Consider the following 24,288-nt stretch of genomic DNA (forward strand, 5'->3'; position numbering starts at 1 on the left):
AGGCCTTCCGCTAATTGTCGGCAGCGATGCTAATGCTCATCACATCATCTGGGGTAGCTCGGATATCAATCTGAGAGGCTCCAGCTTGATGGAATACTTAAGTAGCACCGAACTTAGTTTACTTAACATAGGCAATCGCTCAACCTTTATGGTATCTAATAGAGCAGAGGTGTTAGACATAACCCTTTGCTCCAATAGAATCAGTCACGAGTTGACGAATTGGCATGTGTCAGATGAGGAATCGATATCTGACCATCGCTACATCTACTTTGATCATTTGAATGTTACTTCGCAGACCTTGCGTTTTAGAAATCCTCGTTCAACAAACTGGGATCTTTACACAGAGTTCCTCTCTACCAAATTTCATGGATATCTACCTTCTATAGAAACTCCTACCGACTTGGATGATGCAGTTGATACTACAACGTTGCACATCGTGGAAGCTTTCGAAGAAGCTTGCCCTTTGCGTTCTGTAAAAACCTCAAGAGGAACCCCTTGGTGGAATTCCGATTTGGCTAAGCTAAGGAAGCAGTGTAGAAGGAGTTGGAACAGATGCCATTCAGCAGGGACGGATTCTTTCAAGTTGGCTCGCAATGCTTACAAGAAGGCTCTACGATCTGCTGAACGATCCGGCTGGAAAAACCTTTGTGCAAATGTTTCCAATTTGAGTAAAGCCAGTCGATTGAATAAAATTCTTGCGAGATCCAAGGATTTACAAGTTGGCGAAATTCGCAAGCCAAATGGCGACTACACTTCTTCTGAAGAAGAATCGTTAGTGCACTGTTTGGCAAACATGCCTCTCTTCATGTTAATCAACATGATTACCAATCTGGAAAGTCCACCGTGACTCTTCTACACAAGGTTGTGTACGATATCGAGAAAGCATTCGCTCAAAAGCAATCGTGCTTGGGTGCTTTCTTAGATATTGGAGGTGCTTTTGACAACGTGTCTTTCGATGCAATATTGGAAGCCGCACGTTGTCACGGGCTACCTAATATTACTACCAAATGGATTCACCAGATGCTTAAAAACCGACATCTCTCTTCGACATTACGTCAAGCAGCGATTAGGAAATTAAGTGTCTGCGGATGCCCTCAAGGGGAAGTATTATCTCGTTGCAGATACGCTATTGAGGTTACTCAATAATGGCGGTTTTCCTACCTATGGATTTGCCGACGACTATCTAACATTGATAGTGGGTTTGTGCATTACTATCTTATTCGATCTGATGCAAAATGCCTTTCGGTCAATCCGAATAAAACATCTATTGTTCTTTTCACGGAAAAACGTAATCGTAATGGTATTCGTCCATTACATCTTTTGGTTCTGAAATCAATGTAACTGATCAAGTAAAGTATGTGGGTCTAATTTTGGATTCTAATCTAATCTAATCTCATACTTGCGCAGCCAATACTTGAAAGCATCCTGGAAAATGACGGTTTCTAAATTCCGTTACTTTTCTTTTCATACGGCCAGGCCAACTACGCAGTATGTACCGCAGAGATGATTTTTAGATACTGAGCGACTTAAGAATTTGTAAACTCTTAAAGTCGATCCATACCATGAAATCGAGGGGATAGGAAGAAAGCGTGGACCTCCCGTACCAAACGCTTCCAGTTATTATAAATAATAATCAAATATTATATTAATGAATTTTTCGTTGGGAGCGAAGCTATTTAAAAGTTATGAATGCTCCATTCGGCAAATGATGGTTGACGTCGTGTTCAGAATAACTACGTTCACTATAAATAAGAAAAGAAGAAGAAAGAAGAAAATCATCATTAGTAGACGGTAACGTCAGCTTCTTTCCTCGGTAACAGATGTGATGACAATTCTGAAAATAAAAGAAGCGCTAGCACAGCATTAGAAGATTGGACACTTTAATTATACTCATGTTATTTTTGAAATGCTTTTCCAGACTGCTATCAGAAATCAAGGGGGGTTAAATCCTTGATTCCAATCTAAGAAAAACATTACAGGGACATGAGTATTACTATCTGCGGTTGGGAAGCATATAGGAAGTTGCAAGGAAGGATTAGTGTAGTATTTACTTAATGACTTACCGACAATTTCATAAGCACTACAGAATTGGAAATTGGGGAAGGTTTTCGTTGGGTCAGGATTTGCCTGTAGCTGGCAATGTGACCGTGGTAGATCTTACCCCGTAACACACCACGTAAAGGTGTCTACCCAGCATTACGGGAAGTATGTGGGTCTAATTTTGGATTCAAAGCTTTTCTGGACTCCTAACATTGAGTTCAGAATCAAAAAGGCGTGTAGAGTAGAGTGGGGCAAGAGTGCGCGTGGGGTAAGAGTACGTTTTCGATTTTTTGAAGTAATAAAAAAAGATAAACTAGCAGCACTGCATCAGCTTGACAGGTATTCTGGCCAACTATTATCATGTGTAATTGTAAACGATTTGAATAAACAACAAGGGAGATATGGAGTTAGATAACTTTTTGGTCATTTTGCTAAAAATAATTGGATTTCCGCAACTAGTATTTCATTACCATATATACGTTCAATCAGGTGAACATTATACCATTTCGATAACCTATTGTATAGAGTACTTTATGGTACAGAACACCAATCCGGTTGGTTTTCCAAGAAGTCAAAACCATTACTTGAATAATTTTTGGGACTGTGGGGTAAAAGTACGCAGGAACCGGTGGGGCAAGAGTACGCATATGAATCTTCAAGTTATGATGTCAAACCCGTATCTCTGGCCGAAATAACACTTCTTCTAAAGCGTAAAGATCCACAACTAAGAAAAAAGGGACAGAATTTGAAATTATCACAAGTAATTTGGTGTTAGAAAGGACTTAGCGAACAAAGCACTGAAGCGAAATAATGAAATTGTATTAGGACTTGTTGTACACCTAAACATAGTACGAAAACACAATTTCATCTAAATGATAATTGCATTTAATCAAAAGAAACATTCATAAATTACGCAAAGTTTAGCTGGGAGGGGTTGTGAGATGTGTGACGATCCATATAATTTTTAGAGGATTCATACAAATAGTGTAAGATAGGGGGGAGGGGTGATGAAATAGCCAAGTTTAACGTTACGTGATTGTTGGACTTTCTTTAAGAAAAATGCCACGCGAAACCTGATATATATTTTTACCTCTGTAGTTTTTTGTATATATAAAAAACAATGGTTTTTCGAATGAAAGTGCACCCCCTCCCCCTTTAAGAGTTACGTAATCTTTAAACATTCCCTAATATATGCTCATTAAACATCAATTAAATGTTATTAACTCTTATTTGTGTTAATATATACTTAAAGCACGTGATTGGGTAAAGGCGTACTCTTACCCCACCCGATGCGCACTTTTACCCCACCGGTGGGGTAAGAGTGCGTTTTTCAGTTATCTTGCAATAAGGATTCTGCTAAAACGAATCTCAATAATTTCAATATTTGTTCCACTGGGTAACATAAAGGAAGAGTATATGAATCATCGACGCTGATTTGATATGCAGAAGCTTGCTTCATAAGGGCCACATGATCGATTGAAAACTAAGTTCGTACTTTTGCCCCACTCTACTCTATGGCTTTCGGCCAATGCCGACGAACCTTTGGTAAAACTTGGGGTCTTAAACCCAAATATATCAAATGGATTTACAAAACAGTTGTACGACCAATTTCGGCTTATGGATGTCTTGTGTGGTGTGGTGGCAAAAGGGGGAAGTGAGGACAATTCAGTCTAAATTAGGCCATCTTCAAAGGATGTGCCTAATGGCAATGATTGGTGCGTTCTTTTCAACTCCCACGGCTGCTCTCGAAGTTCTCTTCGACGTGGCCCCACTACACATACATCTCAAACAAGAAGCATTTTCTTGTACTTACCGACTATGGGTACTCGGTTTTATGGAAGAGAATTCTGTAAACCGCAGTTCTACACACACTTCGTTGTTACCCCTTATGGTTAATTGGGACAAAATTTTCCTTGCTCCAAGTGATCTCACACACGTTAGGACATTTTCAACACAATTCCCCACGCGGGAGAGTGGACATCTGGGTACTTGGAGCGAAGTATGTCGGATAGCAGCATTGTTTGTTACACTGACGGCTCGCTCCTCGAAGGTAGAGCAGGTGCAGGCGTCTACTCGGGTGAGCTTAGATTGGAACAGTCCCACTCACTGGAGACACTGCACTGCCTTTCAAGCGGAAATATGTGCCTTCATGTGTGGAGTGCAATCTGCTGCAACGCATTATGGGCAAAGTAATATACTTCTGTTCAGATAGCCAAGCAGCTATTAAAGCTCTCGCTTCGGCCAACTCAAGGTCGAAGTTAGTAATCGCATGCCGAACTCAAATTGAGGAACTGAATTCAGTTAATACTTTACAGCTTATATTCCTTAGCTGGAAATGAATTGGCTGATGAGTTAGCTCGTAATGGAGCATCGCATGACTTTATTGGTCAAGAGCCAGCTATTCCAATATCCAAGTGTTGGGTGAAGCTTTGGGTCAACTCTTGGGCTGTCACTCAGCACAAATGGCATTGGAGTGGATGCATGTCATCAAACAAAATTGTACATCCGGGAGCCATCTCCGGTAGTAGCAAGCTATTTAGCTAATCTGTCTAAACATAATTGCAGTGTCTTAGTCAAGGCTTTGACAGATCACTGCAGACTGAACTATCACATGGCAAATATTCAACGTGTTGAATCATCTGTTTGTGATAGTTGTGAATCCGATTATGGAACTTCTTATCATCTAATATGTAACTGCCCAGTCTATGCACAATTGCGCTTCCAAATATTTGGTAAACACTTACTTAGTGAAATTGACTTCAGAAACCTGAACCTTCAGAGTATTTTGTTGTTCATAACCCGTTGTGGTAAGGAGCTATAAGCTCTTGTACGCTTATGCGTTGTATGCCCTCTTCAAGGGCCCTTTTCCAAACATTCCATTTGTTCTCCCATCCACATTCCTTTCCTTTTGTTCACTTCCTTTTCCGTCAGATGTGTGATGAAAAAGTCTGTGAAGGCGATGGCACAAAACTCCCAAATTGAGTTGAACGTGCCCCTGTAGCCGACGTTCTGATACCTGATACCTCACTCTCAATTCGCGCAGTTAGTCCTCAGGTGACCGTTCATTTTACCGAACTGAACTAAATTCGAAAGGGCATTCTTACACCTCTACAAAAACCAGACGAGTCATGTTAATTCCACGGTTGAAGACTCGAAGTCCATTCAACTGGGAGCAACCATTCAACTTCTTGATTCAGATGACCTCCGAGAAGGTTGCTCATTGTTAATCAAAAGACACAAATTATTATGGCAAATACCATCAATTTCGAATAGCTACGTAGTCCTACGTCAACTTTGCGTACAACCCGATTGGGCTGCACCTTTAAGTTTTTGATATGATTATCACTTGTTTAATAACATTTTGCAGCACAGCACTGCCGTTCTACGCATAATTGTCTCATGTAACTTTTGATAAAAAAAACAAATTGGTTCATTTGGTCCACTAATTTAAGAATCAATTGGATCTGAGAATTTTATCAATATTTTTGGAATTTAACATTTCTCCAGAACATAATACAGACTACTACTCATATAAAGGTTGTTTAGTCTTTATTTTGATCAAAAGACAATCTCATTTTTTTCAGTGGGACAAATTACCTCGAGTTTGAGATTTTTTCATCAAAGGTAACATGAGACAATTATGCGTAGAACGCCAGAGCAATCTTCACTAAGATAAACAAGGTTAGTTCGAAGAATTTAATAAGCAAGATAATTGAATCATTTATTTGAGAAACGGCATATTATTCAATTTACACAATTCAGAGAAAACAACAAATTTATGACTTTAACAAACTAGCAACGAATGTCTTAATTTTTTTGATACAGATCAATGGTTTTCGGCAAAAATCGAAAACTGGAAGCAGTATTCCAACATTGTGCTTCAAAGGACATGTATATGTATGTAGTTTCTCAAACAAACGAAAAAAAAATCATGTATTGCCGAACAGAAATTTTCGTATTCGTTGCAAGAGTACGTATTTTTAGACAAGAATTCAGAATATATAAAAAATCTCATTTTGGTCAAAAATATCACATATGCAGTTTCTTAAACAAATGGTTCAATTAAAAATGATAGACAATCCTAATATCTATTATCAACCTACTGACTTACACGTATATCTCATCCTCAAAGTAATCGTAATCCTCCTCTATGAGATCGGTACTGTTGCCGTACTCCAGCGATTCGTGCTTCGCCCGGATGTGTTTCGTCAGTTCGCCTTTCGTCTTGTAGTTGGTGCCACACATCGTGCAATCGAACGGCCGCTTCGTGGAGTGCGTAGCCACGTGTGCCGCCAGGTACCGAGGCCGGGAAAACACTTTGCCGCAAATGGCGCATTCATAGATTGCCTGACCCTCGTGAATAGCCATGTGCTCTTTGAAGCTGAACAACCGCCGAAACGTCTTCGCACATAAGTCACACTCAAAGGGCTTCTCACCGGTGTGAATCGATTCGTGCTGCTTGAGTTGATTGGCGAACGCAAACTTTTTGTCGCAAATTTCGCACTCGAACACCGCCAGATGCTTGGCTCGTTTATGCACATACATCGCGCCGTACGTAGTGGCTTTGTAGCTACATCCTTCATATGGGCAATTGGTATTTTTCAGCTTGGGAGGTTTCGGCGGCGGCTTGTGCGATTTCGCACATTTACTCGTTCGTACATGCTCCTTCATTTGTTCCCTTGTGTACGACACAAAATCGCACGACGAGCATTTGCGCTTGCCTTTTAGGTGGAGCGGTTGATGAGCTCGCAGTTCATGGCCGTTTGAGAATTCTTTACCGCACACTTTGCAGGACAGGTCTCGGGTGTGGATCTCCTCGTGTCGCTTCAAACGATTTTTCGTGCCAAAGACCTGAGAAAAAGTGATATCATAACAGTTATTTTTTTTAAAGAAATGTATTTTGCTTACCTTCTCACACTGTTGACATTTAAACGACTCGTGAAAAACGTGTTCATGACTTCGTCGATGATTCAGATACGTTTTCTGCACAGAGAAAGTGCGATCACATAATTTGCACTCATATAAACCATCGGCATTGGTTCCTTTTTTCAAATTTTGTTCAGATGGATTCGTCGGTTCTTTTTCCATCATACTTTGATTCCTTGATTTCGATTCTCCCTGGATTGGTCGAATGTATTCCTCTTGATCAATCATTACAACCTCTAAGCCGGAAGGCGGCTGACCATACCAATTACGATCTTGGGAATCTCCCGATTCACCACAGCTTATGATTGCCAATTGTTCCGAATCGCTACCATCTCCTATTCCTTCCGATAGTCGTTCTTCTGTTTCTATCCATTCTTCATTTTCTTCCTTAGGTATCAACATGGAAAAAACCTCCGATTGCACCGTTTCATTATCAGATTCTTCCTTCTTTACATGTACATCATCGTTTATAGAATGTTCTTCCGGAACAACAACGTTGGTGGTCTTCTCTTGTACTGAACTTTCTGTAGCTGTACTAGATTCGTCGACAATCATCTCGAAATGGTCATCCGCTTGAATATCCTCTTCAATCACATCATTCTCCATTTCTATGATATCGTCCAATTGTTCCACACAGTAATCACCAACTTGCTCTGCTGGTGGAATTATTTCATCTGCAGATGGTACCACGTCCCTTACAGATGTAGATTTTTCCTTTATCACTGGCGGGTTTTCTTTCTCCAATGAGGTTCCTTCTTCCACAAATTCGGATATTTCCCCCACTTCCTCGACAGTTGGAGTCAAACACTCCTCTGATACCTCTACTGGCGTATTTGTCTCAGTTCGCCTGAACTGCTGTTTCGCGTGTGTTAATTTCTCTAGCACCTCGTCCGAGTATGGCACTTTGAAGGCATCCTCGGTTTTCTGGAACCCGTCCAACTGTTCGATCAATGCGCCCTTCCAGCAGAAACTTCTCAGCAGTTCCTCTTGTTTCCGAAACTCCTGTGCGATGTTGTACGCCAGGTCCAGTTTGGCCAAACAGTGATCGCAAATGGTCCGCGGTAGCTGCTCGAGCACATTAAGTAGCGTACCGGACACCTTCCAAAGCATCTCCGGGATCATGGTACCGTTAAAGTCACTAGTCAGCGGCAGCAAGGGTTCCTTCCGTAGTAGGCAGGTGCGGCAGAAATCGTTTAATGTCCACCTTGACGCTAGAATTTAGACGTCCGAAAAACTCTTTCTAAACTTTATCGTAAATATCGTAAAATACCTGTGCTTTCCTGAGTTTTCATTGATATCACGGGTTGCTGCACAGCAGTTTCCATAGTGGACAAGTTCCAATAAAATATACGAAGGTTTTTCACTTTTTTCACGAAATTTTACTCTGAAAATCGAAAGAACATCCCAGGTTTGTTTGTAAACGAAATTTTATTTATTTTCATTTTTGGGCACAAACTACACGCAAAACTGAAAGTGTGCTCTTTTTGCGGGAGAACGGGGAGAACGGGACAACGGAACTACCTACTCTCAGAAATAAAGAATTGTTTGTTAGATTAAAATTTAATCTATATTTGCATTTTTGTAATTTAAACTAAAATGTATTCTTTATCCGGAATAAATTTATAACGCTTTTTATACCGATGTTGGATTTTTCTCCAGATACAGGCAACTTTCCCACTTCGGAAGTAGTGCGCTGGATTCGCCTAAAGATGCCACTCAACTAAACTATCTTAAAAACATCATATATATATCCATAATATAAATACGAGTAGTAAATTGGAGCTACGACGGCAGAAAATCGCGGAGGTGGAGCATGCAGTTCAGGCTATGGAAATGTTTTTCCATTTTCGGATTAACGGTCCCACAGCAGTTGAGAATGTTATATGATTTCGTGGAAATTATCTGTAAACCGCTTGGTAAGTCATTCAAGGAGGTAGCCGAAGCCGAAGAATTTGACGACTAATCGTTTGTTATGAATCAAAAAACAATAATATAATCTCAAGTTTGATCGTTTTTAACAAGCTTCACTTTGTTTTATTGAACATTTGAAATAAATCGAATATTTGCAGGTTCATTAGTGAAAAGAAGACCGTCTAATTGTTGAGATACACTAGGGAGAAGCGAAGATGCTGGTAAATGTGGTTTACTACTGAGAAATTGAACAAAATTTCTAAAATACCTAGTAAAGGGTTTTGACAATATTCATTCTAGTTATTGCCTGGGAGGTTTTTTAGATAAAAAAAAACACCAACATAGAACGAATCTTTATATAAATATTTATTTTTGAACAATTAGTCGTATAAAACTCCCTCTGCCAATAATAAAACAAAACACAGACAAAGCCGCCTTTCCCCTGTTTTATCACAGATTTCATTGATACCATTCCAAACCAGAAAGTTTGCAATATTGAGTAAAATGTAATCATTTGCATTTCATTATTCATTAGTAAAATTGAGTAGATTTGAATCATTTTCTGACAGGAGGAAGTGTTTACTCAAAATTGAGTAAAGTCCAGTTTAATCATTTTTTGAGTTGTTCCACTTTTTCTGAAAATGAGTGGTTTTTCACTCAATTTTGAGTGGTTTGTTACGGGCGTGTAAGCCTCATCTTATGAAGCGTGAAAAAATAATCGAATTTCATTTTCATCGAGCCTCTTATGATAATTATTGGCCTGTTATAAAATTCAATTTTGTATCTTATGAAGTTCATAGAAATTATTTACAGAAAAAATAAAACATAAGAATTGTCTTATGATTTTTATCACTACTCTTGATGTGAAAAACTCATAAGACCAATCTTATGAAATAAGAAGCCAACATGGCGTAGTATGTGCTGGACGCATCAGTTCTCATCGCTGATTTATTTTACACGATACACTAACGAAGTGCGCAGTGCTGATATAGCTCATCGATAAGATAGTTTAGTTTCGAATATAGTTTAGTTAAGTGTACGATACACCAGCGTAATGCGAATACATATTTCGACCGGCGCGCTGGACATGAACTACTTTGAATATCGTCTGTGTCTGTCCAGATCGATAATTTATAACAGTCGTTTGTGTACTGGAGGATCAGAAATGTAAGTAAATATTTCCTCTTGTTAAGGTTCTCTATCATGTTGTTTTCTTCTAAAATCATAATTTATAATTTGCAGATCGACAGCTCATCGATAACTGTATTCAACATCTACCACCAACAAAGGAATATATCAACGATGAGACGACTGCGACTCTCAAGTCTCCTATACTGGTGCGATGTTACCATATATATAATTTGAGCGAATCTGGCATATGAAACATTAATCAGAGAAAAATGTGAATATACATATTTAATATGTAGCAAAAAATAAAATAATATGTTGTATAAAATTTTGTGATGTTTTTTATTGTTTTTTTCTATTCTTGTGATCTTGCGAGAGTGGTATATAATGAAAATCGTGTTGAAAATATTTTGATTATCATATGCAAGAATTATTAATGTTCATAAGATTATTTTATGATTTCCTCTATGGGCTCTTAAAAAACTTAATAGTTTCATAAGACAGACTTATGAAAATCATTCTCGATCTAAGAACACACAGTTCATAAGAAAATCGGATGAAGTTTATAAGTAATTCTTATAGCAAAAAAACATAAGATATTCGCATGATTATCACTAGTTTTCTTAGTTGAGTGTGCGCTAAACAACGCATCAATTAGTTTGACAAATAAAACTTCGGAAGAAATTTCGGTTCGGTTCGGAAGTCCCGACTTCCGAATTCCAACTTGGTGCTACGCCGACCATATACTATCTAACAGTGCACCTACCCCCATATATTTTTTGATAGACTAACGCAAAATGAACTCCCCCAAGAAATTATGACGTTTGAGCGGGTCACATAATGAACGCAAAATGAACTTTTGTTCGAGAAGACGACCCGCTCAAATGTCAAAATCCATCAGGTTAGTGAATTTGATGAACTCCTGCACAGGTCTATTGTTGGCACCAAGATGAATACACCACTAGGTGTTCCAATCTGCCAAATTCACGATTCAGCCATCTTGGATTTTAGTATGGGAGAGCCAGCCGGTTTGTTTTCGTTTTGCACTGAAAATGAATTTTTCACCCCCGCCGTCTTCTCTTCCACAAACTTGGCAGATTGGAGCACCTAGTACTGTATTCATCTTGGTTGGCGCTTCGGTCGTTCTTATGTGTGATGTACGTCACCATTTGCTGTTTACATTTTCTATCATCCACTAGTGCACTTGCATTTGGTCTTCTTCCTCACCTTCTATCTACTCATTGGGCACTCACACATTCGGACGTGAGAATCTTGACTTTTTGGGCACAAACGATGTGCCCCCACTTTGTGTATGAGGATTATACGCTAATGATCGTAGCTGTCAGCTTAACCTGTTTTTTTTTTTTTCAATAAAAACAAAAGTGCGGTCAGTGAGTGTGGCAAGTTTACACATTTTATTTAAAAATCAATTGTTCAACGCGTGCTCTATTTCTTCGAATCATGTGAGTAAATACAATATTTTCTAACAGAACCAATTGGTATACATATTTTGTAATTCAATATATTACGACATACCATTGAGAACGCACATCAAAATGTTCCTGTGCTAAATGATATAAGAGCTATAGGGTATAATGGGGCATAAAAATACCATTGCAAGAGTAAAAATCATTCTTCAAAGCAAACAATATTCAACGATAAGCAGTTAGTATATACATAGGGTAAATGATGCAATTTCGACATCTGAATATATATTGGACTTTTGGCTATATTTTGCTTGTTTTTCTACTTAGCTTTCTCAAATAAATAGGAATCATGTGTCTGTTTAGTCTCTTTTTCTAAACACATTTCTAACCATATTTATGCAACAAATTGAAGAAGATATAGGCAAAGGTCGGTGGTGGCCGATCAATGAAAGAATGTGCAGGTTCAGGATCAAAGGCCGGTTCTTCAACTTCAGCATAATCAACGTCCATAGCCCAAACTCCGGAAGCACTGATGGTGATAAGGACGCATTCTACGCGCAGCTGGAACGTGAGTACGACAGCTGCCCAAGCCACGACGTCAAAATCATCATAGGAGATTTGAACGCTCAGGTTGGCCAAGAGGAGGAGTTTAGACCGACTATTGGGAAGTTCAGCGCTCACCGGCTGACGAACGAAAACGGCCTACGACTAATTGATTTCGCCGCCTCCAAGAATATGGCCATTCGCAGCACCTACTTCCAACATAGCCTCCCGTATCGGTACACCTGGAGATCACCACTGCAGACAGAATCACAAATCGACCACGTTCTGATTGATGGACGACACTTCTCCGACATTATCGACGTCAGGACATATCGTGGCGCTAACATCGACTCTGACCACTATCTGGTGATGATTAAACTCCGCCCAAAACTATCCGTCATCAACAATGTTCGGTACCGACGACCGCCGCGGTACGACCTAGAGCGACTGAAGCAACCTGATGTCGCCACTGCAAACGCGCAGCATCTCGAGGCAGCGTTGCCGGAAGATGTTAAGCTCGATGGGGCCCCTCTTGAGGACTGCTGGAGTACAGTCAAAGCAGCCATTAACGACGCAGCGGAGAACAACGTCGGATATATGGGACGAAGTCGACGGAACGATTGGTTTGAAGAAGAGTGCAGACAGATTCTGGAGGAGAAGGACGCAGCGCGGGCGGTCGCGCTGCAGCAAGGTACCCAGCAGAACGTGGAACGTTATAGACGGAAGTGGAGACAGTAGACCCGCCTTTTTCAGGAGAAGAAATGCCGCCTGGAAGAAGCGGAGTGCGAGGAGATGGAACAGTTGTGCCGTTCTCAAGAAACGCGCAAGTTCTATCAGAAGCTCAACGAACCCGCAAAGGGTTCGTGCCGCTAGCCGAAATGTTGAGGGATAAGGATGGGAGCATGGGAGTGTGGTGATCGAAAGGTGGAAGCAGCACTACGAAGAACATTTAAATGGTGATGAGAGTACTGGTAATGAAGGTCGAGGCAGTGGAGGAGATGAGGAGGTCAGTTCAGCGGACGATGATAGCCAGCCAGCCTCCACTTTGAGGGAAGTCAAGGATGGCATCCAACAGATAATGAACAATTAAGCAGCTGGTTAGGATGGTATCGGAGCAAAGCTCATCAAGATGGGATTGATAGTCAGAATCTGGGAAACTGAACAGCTACCGGAGGAGTGAAAGGAAGGGGTTATATGCCCCATCTACAAGAAAGGCTACAAGCTGGAGTGTGAGAACTTTCGAGCGATCACCATCCTTAATGCCGCCTACAAAGTGATATCCCAGATCATCTTCCGTCGTCTGTCACCATTAGTGAATGAGTTCGTGGGAAGTTATCAAGCCGGCTTCGTTGACGGCCACTCGACAATGGACCAGATCTTTACTGTACGGCAAATCCTTCAAAAATGCCGTGAATACCAGGTCCCAACGCATCATCTGTTCGTTGATTTCAAGGCGGCATACGACAGTATAGACCGCGTAGAGCTATGGAAAATTATGGACGAGAACAGCTTTCCTAGGAAGCTTACCAGACTGATCAAAGCAACGGTGGATGGTGTGCAAAACTGTGTGAAGATTTCGGGCGAACACTCCAGTTCGTTCTAATCGCGCCGGGGACTAAGACAAGGTGATGGACTTTCGTGCTTGTTGTTTAACATTGTGCTATAAGGTGTCTTGCGGAGAGCTGGGTGTAGAGGGTCGTGTTCGGGAAATCCCGGGATGTACCGATTCTAGTTTGTTAGCCCATCGGCTTTTATTTTCCCGCATGTCTTATGCACACCCATACATACAATCATATACAAACAAGCAATGACAGATATCTTCTCAATTCGTCGAGAGAGTGATGAGTAACAATATAGGTCTCCTAGCCTTCTGACTATTTTGTTTTTGGAGCGAACATTCAGCTGATGAAAATAAGGAATCAGCTTTCCAGATTTCACAATAATCGAAGCGCCATCCGATGTGCGATCAACTGCGGCTACGAAATTGTGTTCAATGAAAAGATATTTTAGTTACTAGATAAAGATTGTCGCTACTGTTCCCTTTGTTCTGCTGTCCGAAACATGTGTGGTACATACCTGTCAAATCGTATGGATTTTCCTTCTTTGACATTTAGCTCCCCTATCCTCGCCAGCAAAAGATGTTCCGGACAGCGACGACAGCGACAATCTTTATCTAGTAACTAAAATATCTTTTGTTCAATGTCACAACTCGTTAGCAGCTGTTCAACGGATTGCTTTATCTTCTCCGCCGGAAACGATCCGTAAAGCCGAAGTTGTCGCACCTCGCTATTAATGACGTTCTTCATCGAAGTCCCCCAAGTCCAAGACGATTATGTCGGAATAAAAATGTTCAGATACTGATGACGACGATTGTTTCAACGACATCAATGGTAGTGAAAAATCAGATGACGAACTCAATTCGTTCTCATTTGGTAATATCTGAACTTATATATTGATTTTCTTAACCAATTGTTGAATTTAATTCAGATTATATAAAACCGATTTTGGAGAAACTTTCAAACGAATCCGAAACATTGTTCGAATTCCAGATGAAGGATGAAAACCGGTTTAGGGAACAACTTCAACTCGTTCAGGATGTTCTGAAAACTAGTGAACTGTGAAATCGCTCCATAAGAATAAAAGTACGTACATAATCAAAAATTATCTGGATCTGGTTCAATCGATATTCGACGCTCCCCAGCTTGTTGGGGTGATATCGGAGGCGCTGAAGGGTCGTGACGTAATGTTGTTGACTAGATACAGTGTCTGGCCACCATGTTTGTGTTTGGTGAAGTGATAAATAGTGAATTACACCCTCAAACCATACCCACAAATATCCATCACAAGCTCTAGCTCCAAAACCATTCCCCCGACAATTAAACGCCCAGCAATAGGCGATAGACACATAGCGGCACCCCTATAACCTCCCTGAAGAAGGCCCAAACCAAGGGTCGAAACGTCGATGTTGTAGAATCACTCCGCTTTTTCAAATTATATGACCAGAAAAGCCAAAACAGAGGGATTTATCGTTGTTGACTAGACTTTTTGCTATCTGAACTGAATAGACAGCAAAACCCTTCCACTTCGAATTTGCACGATGCAATTCTAAAACGAGTAGATGAGCGTCGAGACATCAAGAGATGAGATGGCTTCAAAGTAAAGAAAGGTAATTTTCGAATTCTGCTGGGCTTTCGATCGCTTCCCGTCACCAGCTGATTAAGTTTGTTTAACCTTAGTAAGATGTTGGGGTCAATATGACCCAAAACGAAACTTCAAAGTAGAATAACTTTTTACCTGATAATCCGATTGTTCTGAAATTTCTTGACTTTTAATATTTTGTGGAAATCAAGCATCTGACATGAAAAAAGTATTTTAAGGTGCAACAGGAACGACCCCACAAAAAAAGTTACGAATAAGATGTTGGGGTCATATTGACCCAGAAATGTAAATGCTTATAAAACAGTCAAATTATAACCGAATTACAAAGTTTATATACCGTTCGAAGGATAAACTCATCAATTTTGTGGCTATGTGATGATATGCTGGTTCTGGAGACAATGGCCACCGGGAAACAACTTCCACGGGGACCTTGTCGGTCATACAAGGGGAGCATGAAAATCGCTCTATATATGCCTTTCGATCGCTAATTCTTCATAGATTTTCTTAAAACGGTAATGTATGGTCCATTAGAGGGCTTCCGACGAAAGTGGCCACTCATGGTACATGCAAGGTGCCCCCGAGGAACCGACAGGAGGGGACATTTCCATTTTAGCACCAAAATATGCCGTGCGGCGGCTCTTTTGTCATGATTTTCCACCAAACAGATGGTTATGCGCTTGAAATCGATAATTGACCACATTGGCCACTCCTGGTACATGCAAGGTGCCCCCGGGGAACCCGCAGGAGGGAACATTTCCGTTTTAGCACCAAAATATACCGTGCGGTGGCTCTGTCGTCATGATTTTCCACAAAATAGATGATAATGCGCTTGAAATCGATAAGTGACCACATTGGCCACTCCTGGTACATGCAAGGTGCCCCCGGGGAATCCGCAGGAGGGGACATTTCCGTTTTAGCACCAAAATATACCGTGCGGCGGCTCTGTCGTCATGATTTTCCTCAAAATAGATGATAATGCGCTTGAAATCGATAAGTGACCACATTGGCCACTCCTGGTACATGCAAGGTGCCCCGGGGAACCCGCAGGAGGGGACATTTCCGTTTTAGCACCAAAATATACCGTGCGGCGGCTCTGTCGTCATGATTTTCCACAAAATAGATGATAATGCGCTTGAAATCGCTAAGTGACCACATTGGCCACTCCTGGTACATGCAAGGTGCCCCCGGGGAATCCGCAGGAGGGGACATTTCCGTTTTAGCACCAAAATATACCGTGCGGCGGCTCTTTTGTCATGATTTTCCACAAAATAGATGATAATGCGCTTGAAATCGATAAGTGACCACATTGGCCACTCCTGGTACATGCAAGGTGCCCCCGGGGAACCCGCAGGAGGGCACATTTCCGGGTTAGGACTATAATATACGTGCGGCGGCTCTTTTGTCATGATTTTCCACCAAACAGATGGTTATGCGCTTGAAATCGATAAGTGACCACATTGGCCCCTCCTGGTTCATGCAAGGTGCCCCCGGGGAATCCGCAGGAGGGGACATTTCCGTTTTTCTGTCGTCATGATTTTCCACAAAATAGATGATAATGCGCTTGAAATCGATAAGTGACCACATTTGCCACTCCTGGTACATGCAAGGTGCCCTGGGAACCTGCAGGAGGGGACATTTCCGTTTTAGCACCAAAATATACCGTGCGGCGGCTCTGTCGTCATGATTTTCCACAAAATAGATGATTATGCGCTTGAAATCGATAAAAGACCCTATTGGCCACTCCTGGTACATGCAAGGTGCCCCGGGGAACCCGCAGGAGGGGACATTTCCGTTTTAGCACCAAAATATGCCGTGCGGCGGCTCTTTTGTCATGATTTTCCACCAAACAGATGGTTATGCACTTGAAATCGATTAATGACCACATTGGCCACTCCTGTTACATGCAAGGTGCCCCCGGGAAACCCGTATGAGAGGACATTTCCGTTTTGGCACGGAAATATGCCGTGCGGCGTCTTTTTCGTCATGATTTTCCACAAAATAGATGATTATGCGCTTGAAATCGATAAGTGACCACATTGGTAACACCTGGGACCTATGAGGGGCCCCCAAGGAACCCGTAGAAGGGGACATTTCCATTTCTACACCAATATAAGCCGTGCAGTGGCTCTTTCGGTGTTTTCCCATCAAACAGATGGACGTGCGCTCGAAATCGATAAGTGACCACATTGGCTACATTTGAAACCTATGAGGCTCCCTCGGAGAACACGTAGAATATGACGTTTCCATTTTTACACCAACATATGTCATGCGGCGGCTCTTTCGTCGTGATTTTCCTTCAAATAGGTGCCCTCGAAATCGATTATTGACATATTGTCCACCCTTAGAACCTATGAGGTGCCCCGGGAGCCCGTAGAAGAGTACATTTCCATTTTAACACCAAAATATGCCGTGCGGTGGCTCTTTCTTTGTTATTTTCTACCAAACAGATGGTCATGTGCTTGGAGTTGATTAGTGATATTGTCTACTCTTGGAACCTTTGAGATGCCCTGCGAACCCGTAGGAGAGGACATTTTCATGGTTATATGAAATGTACTGTGCCGCTTGCGGCAGCTCTATCTTCGTCTATCATTGTCTACCCTGGCCACAAGTCTTCAAAAAGTTGGTTATGCGCTTGAAATTGTTCTTCATTTGAAATTGAGTACTGAGTCAAATTAAAAATAGTTTCTGGGCTACTGTGATGATTCCTTCGAACAGCTCTCCAAGGATTTTCTATTCCGCTTCTCGATATTACCATTAGTCGATGGTCCCTTCAATATTGACTCAGAAGTTTGAGGTTTTCACCGATCGCCGTGGATAATGATATGAAAACGCAACATTTCGATATTAAAAAAAATCTCTCCTTCTGTGAGACTCCTGCGGGTATTAAGTTCAGAATGAATGACCTATTTGATAGAAAAAACAAGATTAATCTACCTAGTGGTGATGGTGCCTTTATCGTTCGTTCAAATCGAATGAGCATAAGTGCCAGAAAATTGATTTTCCCATGCCGCTGCTGAAATTAATATTTTGGCCATAACTTCGGAGCCCATAGTCCGATCTGGCCAATTTTCAATAGGAAACAATAGGGCAGGATTTTCGTCGAATGCTTTTTACTGCGAGCAATTCGGTTGAGGAAAAGTTCCTAAAAAGTGAGTGAGATTTTGTGTGCACAGACACTTTCAATGGATTCTTCACGGCACTCCACAATTACCGAAACTGGGCCTGGGGTTCCCCCGGGTTAATATTAGATTTCAAGAGCATAACCAACTATTTGATGGAAAATTATAGTGAAAGAGCCGCTGCACATATGTCTTTAAGGGCCGATGTCCACGTAAAGTTTTTCACGCTGCGTGCACGCCGCGTTCACGCAAGGTACCCAGCATCAAATGAAGTAATTCACTCGTAAACGTGTGCACGACTACATTTGATGCCGGGTACCTTGCGTGGACGCGGCGTGCCCGCAGCTTGAAAACACGCTACGTGGGCATCGGCCCTAAGTAAGAGTAAGAGTAAGCACGGAAATGTCCTCTCCTATGAGCTCCACGGCGGTACTTCATAGGTTCCAAAATGGAAAATGTGGTCACTTCGGTATAAAAACGGAAAAGTCACCATCTACTGGCTCCCCGTGGCCATCTCATTGGTTCCAAGAGTGGCCAATGTGGTCACTTATCGATTTCAAACACATAATCATCTATTTTGTGGAAAATCATGACGAAAGAGCTGCCGCACGGTACTTATCTGTAATTAAAAAATCACGATAATAAAGTTAATAAAAAAAAGCTGCCGCACGGCATATTTTGGTGTTAAAACGGAAATGTCCCCTTTTACGGATTCCCCGGGAGCACCTCATAGGCTCCAAGAGTGGCCAATGTGGTCACTTATTGATTTCGAGAGAATAACCATCTCTTTGGTGGGAAAACACACTGAAAGAGTCGCCGCTCGGCATATTTCGGTGTTAAAACGGAAATATCCCATTCTACGGGTTCCCTGGGGGTCCCTGGTAGACTCCAAGAGCGGCCAATGTGGTCAAATATCGATTTCAAGCGCATGGCCATCTGTTGGTGGAAAATCATGATAAAAGAGCCGCCACACGGCATATTTTGATGTTAAAACGGAAATGTCCCCTTTTACGGGTTCCCCGAGGGCACCTCATAGGCTCCAAGAGTTGCCAATGTGGTCAATTATCGATTTCGAGCGCATAATAATCTATTTTGTGGAAAATCATGCCGAATGAGCCACCGCATGGCATATTTTGGAGTTTAAACGGAATTATTCCTTTCTACGGGTTCCTCGAGGGCACCTCATAGGCTCCAAGAGTAGCCAATGTGGTCAATTATCGATTTCGAGCACATAATCATCTATTTTGTGGAAAATCATGACGAAAGAGCTGTCGCACGACATATTTTGGTGTTAAAACGGAAATGTCCCCTTTTACGGGTTCCCCGGGGGCACCTCATAGGCTCCAAGAGTGGCCAATGTGGTCACTTAGCGATTTCAAGCGCATTATCATCTATTTTGTGGAAAATCATGACGAAAGAGCCGCCGCACGGCATATTTTGGTGCTAAAACGGAAATGTCCCCTCCTGCGGGTTCCCCGGGGCACCTTGCATGTACCAGGAGTGGCCAATGTGATCACTTATCGATTTCAAGCGCATTATCATCTATTTTGTGGAAAATCATGACGACAGAGCCGCCGCACGGTATATTCTGGTGCTAAAACGGAAATGTCCCCTCCTGCGGATTCCCCGGGGGCACCTTGCATGTACCAGGAGTGGCCACTTTCGTCGGAAACCCTCTCATGGACCATACATTACCGTTTTAAGAGAATATATGAAGAATTAGCGATCGAATGGCATATATGGAGCGATTTTATGCTCCCTTATATGACCAATAAGGTCCCCGTGGAAGTCGTTTCTCGGTGGCCATTGTCTCCAGAACCAGCATATCACCACATAGCCACAAAATTGATGAGTTTATCTTTCGAACGGTATATAAACTTTGTAATTCGGTTAGAATTTGACTGTTTTATAAGCATTTACATTTCTGGGTCAATATGACCCCAACATCTTATTCGTAAGTTTTTTCTAATATCCGAAGAAGGTTAAGTTCCGATCCATACATCATTTTCTGAATCTGACGGGAACAAGGCTTCATCTCCATAGAAGAGTTGTAAGCTATGGACCAAAAACAGAGAAATGCGTCGTAGCTTGAATAATTTCATCAATAAGGAGCATGCTCTGTTTGAAGTAACTGATGAACTAGTATCGAGTCTGGAGAAGGTTTTCATGGTATTGAAGTCCATTAAAACCACTTCGATTGATATACCCAACCAGCGACTGTTAGATTTTCATACACTTCTGTATAGAACTTACCAAAACCTGTATAAGAACTGGGCATATGCAACGTTGTTAGATTCTTCTACAATATAAGATTACAAACAAAATTGTAAGAAAAGCTTGCGAAATCGTAAGGTTCATATAATATTTATAAAAGAATCTAGCGGTTTTCGCATATGCCCAGTTCTTATACAGGTTTTGGTAGAATCTTATACATAATTGTTTGAAAATCTACCAATCACCGGTTGAACGAGCGGGTGTTCTCTGATTTTAATTCTGAAATAACTAATAAGAATTATTTATTGTCGGATTCAAGCATCAACGCCTTAACATTTATTAAACCGTATTACAAGCAACCCGTTTTACAGCCAACATTGCGCGACCGTATCCCACCGACAGTTTTGTATCCTGTAGAGAATCATATGTGATGTTAGAAAACAAAACACATACTATCATGAATTTTACACTGAAATGTTGCAAATATGCAAAACAAAAAAAAAAAAACATGGCTGCAAAAACATAGCGTCGTGCCACCCACCGGATTGCAAGCGAGTAGACAAGGGCGAGTCGTTAGTAAATTGACCTGATACATATTTTACCATTCTTAAAATGTAATAAATATATGAAATTGAAATTTGCAAGTATTTTTATTTTTATCCTGGATCCTGGATCCTGGATATCCCGAGATAACGAAAAATTCAATCCCGGATCCCGGGATTTTTTATAGTCCGGGAAACAAGACCCTCTAGCTGGGTGTAACAGCCGGGGTACGATTTTCAACAGATTCAGTCAATTTATTTGTTTCGCGGATGATATGGACATTGTCAGCCGAACATTTGCACTGTACACCCGCCTGAAACGTGAAGAAACGAACTTTAGGCTGGTGATGAATGCCTCAAAGACAAAGTACATGCTTGGGGGCTGAACCGAGCGCGACAGGTCCCCGCCTGGGAAGCAGTGTTACGATAGACGGGGATACCTTCGAGGTGGTTGAATTCGTCTACCTACCTTGCTAACGGCTGATAACAATGTAAGTCGTGAAATACGAAGGCGCATCATCTGTGGAAGTCGGGCCTACTACGGGCTCCAGAAGAAACTGCGGTCAAAAAAGATTCGCCACCGCACCAAATGTGTCATGTACAAGACGCTAATAAGACCGGTTGTCCTCTACGGACATGAAACATGGACAATGCTCGAGGAGGACTTGCAAGCACTCGGAGTATTCGAGAGACGGGTGCTTAGGATCATCTTTGGCGGTGTGCAAGAAGACGGTGTGTGGCGGCGAAGAATGAACCACGAGCTCGCCCAGCTCTACGGCGAACCCAGTATCCAGAAGGTAGCTAAAGCCGGAAGGGTACGATGGGCAGGGCATGTTGCAAGAATGTCGGACAGCAACCCTGCAAAGATGGGGTTCGCTCTCGATCCGGCAGGTACGAGACGGCGTGGAGCTGGGCAGACCAGGTGCAAAATGACTTGGCGAGCGTGGGGCGTACTTGAGGATGGAAAGATGCGGCCCCGAACCGTGTATTGTGGCGTCAAATTGTTGATTCAGTGTTATCTGTTTAGATGTAGACTAAATAAATGAAATGAATAGCCAAAGGTCCAAAATATATTCAGATGTCCAAAATACCATCGTTACCATACTTTATAATATTATATTATAACTCAACGTTGAAATTTGACGCAAACGCCACTTTTCCATATTACAGCAGAATAATCATAATGGTGAAATTTGAAACAAAATAAGAATTTTAAACTGTTCGGGTCCCTAATATAAAAGTCCAATTGAATTACACCCAGGTTTTTTTTTACACGGTTTGGTTTTGGTCGTTTAAGAACTTCAGCGTCAATGAAGCAATGAGTTAACCCCACGAAAAAAATCACAAAAAATCAAAGAAAATTCAAGGGGTATTTACAAAGCTGTGAAAGTTCAGGTTAACCGAGAAATTAATGAATTCCTACCGTGTAAAAAAAAACCTGGGTGTACAATAGAAACGATTGTAACAACACGACAAATTCAATTGTAATTAGAATTACAATAAACTATTGTTGCTCAATGCTTAATTATTAAAAATTGAGATTCTCACGTCCGAATAAAAGGAAAACAAACACTCCTAGATGGCGAAATTCATCGAAGTATAGGTTAAACCGGTAAATTTCCATATATTTTTTTTAACTTTTCTCCAATAATTGTGAAGGGAAGGCTCAATCAAACATATACTTACACATGACAAATCGAACATTAGTGTGCGCGTGCCAAAAGTCATCTCTCTATGGTGTCTTCTATCATAAATCCTATTGTAAATGGCAGTTTTACAATAGAAAATAGGGGTTGTTAGTTCGTAACAATAGAAAAAATCGATTTTTGCTCGAACAAATTTTTGTCATTACAATAGAATTTATTGTAATTCTTTTGTAAACATTTTTCTGCCAATAAATTTCATTGTATACGCTTATTGGAACAACAATAAGGCAATTAAACGCCCATCGACGCTTGAATACTTCGGGAAGGTAACTGCGTATAAGAAGCACTGTTGGTAAAATAATCAGTCGAAGCTTCATAACGCGCCAGTTATGAGTTTCGGTAGTCCAGTTCGCTGAGTGTACAATAGAAGAGCAATAGAATATCTGAATGTTCAACAAATGTATTGTAATTTTTTGATATTTTAATGTAATTCTGTTGTATTTTCTATTCAGGGTGTATACAACTCACCTAAAACAATCACATTCTCTTACTACCTATTCAAAAGACTGAATTTCTAAGAAATTAATAAGTTTAGTAATTAATTCATTGAAATTAGTTGTAGTTAAGCGAGAAATGCTCGTAATCGGAATAGAAATCACTTAAATAAAGGAAAAAGATAGAATACTGATCTCTCAATAAAATTTTATGTAATGTTCGCATGATTAATTATTTTAGAGCGTCATGCCCATCTTAATGTTTGCATATTCTGGGCTCTTATTTCAGATCTTCGCCAGCACGATGCGCCCAACTCCAACACTGATGCGGGTCCGCCTTCCGCAGCTGGAAAATCGAGTTCCATTCCAGGAAATTCTACCGCTTCGGCTGAAGAACCAAGTCAGTGGTAAGACGGACAAAGGTAGCGATGTCGCGTGCTTACAGGAGATGGCCGTCATGTTCTCGTGCCTGAAGGCGAACGACTTCAACGAAGATCTCTGCCCAAAGGAGGTTTCGACATTCAAGCAGTGCTATAAAGTGTACTTGGACAAGAAGGCCGTCAAGAAGGAAACCTCCAGCAAAGGTATCCTGGTGCCCGGAAAAGACCTGAACTATAAACAATTGAACAAAGTGCTAGAGCAATATCCTTCCAAGCCTAGAAAACCTTAAGGTCTATTCTTTTGTTACGTTCTAGTTGATTATATAAAAATGTGTACTCAAAGGCTTCAAGTTGATTTATTTGCATGAAAGAACGAATTCATCAATAAATTAAATGGGTTTATTACAAATGACAATTGTTAGATTAACGAATACATAGGGCAATAATTTACAAGAATATAAAACAAAATTAAATAACAATTGAAAAACGCTAAATTCCAAGTTCATTTTAACATGCACAAAACTAGAAGACTTCCTTCCGGAACTGGAAACCGAACTGGTCGCACTTGTAGCGCAAGGTTTTCGCCAGCTGCGGTGGGCCACAATAGAATACGGTCACTTTGCCCTTCTTCTGATCCTGGATCTGTTTGAACACCTTGTCCCAGTTCGGGCGGCCAGCGTTGGTGCGTGTCTTCAATCCCGTAATGAGATCACGTTTTTCCTGTCGATGAGAATGAAATTTAGAACAAATATATATTTA

General features: G+C 41.2%; 3 protein-coding genes across 4 annotated transcripts in view; 1 reads left to right on the forward strand and 2 right to left on the reverse strand.

Moving 5' to 3' along the window:
- Positions 1 to 1,662: 1,662 nt before the first annotated feature.
- On the reverse strand, positions 1,663 to 8,407 carry LOC134217734 (zinc finger protein 260-like). Of its 2 annotated transcripts, XM_062696544.1 has the most exons (4): positions 8,237 to 8,407; positions 6,949 to 8,177; positions 6,152 to 6,891; positions 1,663 to 1,742 (listed from the first exon to the last, which is right to left on the reverse strand). In XM_062696544.1, the coding sequence occupies exons 1-4, from the start codon at positions 8,289 to 8,291 to the stop codon at positions 1,673 to 1,675; spliced, it is 2,094 nt and encodes a 697-aa protein (XP_062552528.1). In that variant the 5' UTR covers positions 8,292 to 8,407; the 3' UTR covers positions 1,663 to 1,672. The 2 variants fall into 2 exon arrangements, with proteins under 2 accessions (XP_062552528.1, XP_062552529.1); XM_062696545.1 differs by lacking the exon at positions 1,663 to 1,742 and having other exon boundaries at positions 6,110 to 6,891; positions 8,237 to 8,406.
- A 2,938-nt stretch (positions 8,408 to 11,345) lies between these two features.
- On the forward strand, positions 11,346 to 23,872 carry LOC134213432 (small ribosomal subunit protein mS37). Its single transcript, XM_062692478.1, has 2 exons — positions 11,346 to 11,468; positions 23,439 to 23,872. The coding sequence occupies exon 2, from the start codon at positions 23,454 to 23,456 to the stop codon at positions 23,817 to 23,819; it is 366 nt and encodes a 121-aa protein (XP_062548462.1). The 5' UTR covers positions 11,346 to 11,468; positions 23,439 to 23,453; the 3' UTR covers positions 23,820 to 23,872.
- LOC134213431 (NADPH oxidase 5) overlaps positions 23,867 to 24,288 on the reverse strand; it is a 335,835-nt gene continuing 335,413 nt past the window's right edge. The window contains exon 16 of the mRNA XM_062692477.1: positions 23,867 to 24,249. Within this exon, the coding sequence (XP_062548461.1) occupies positions 24,052 to 24,249 (198 nt within the window). The 3' untranslated portion in view covers positions 23,867 to 24,051. The remainder of the gene's footprint in view (positions 24,250 to 24,288) is intronic.

This window comes from Armigeres subalbatus, chromosome 2, assembly GCF_024139115.2.
Source record: "Armigeres subalbatus isolate Guangzhou_Male chromosome 2, GZ_Asu_2, whole genome shotgun sequence".
Taxonomy (NCBI): Eukaryota; Metazoa; Arthropoda; class Insecta; order Diptera; family Culicidae; genus Armigeres; species Armigeres subalbatus.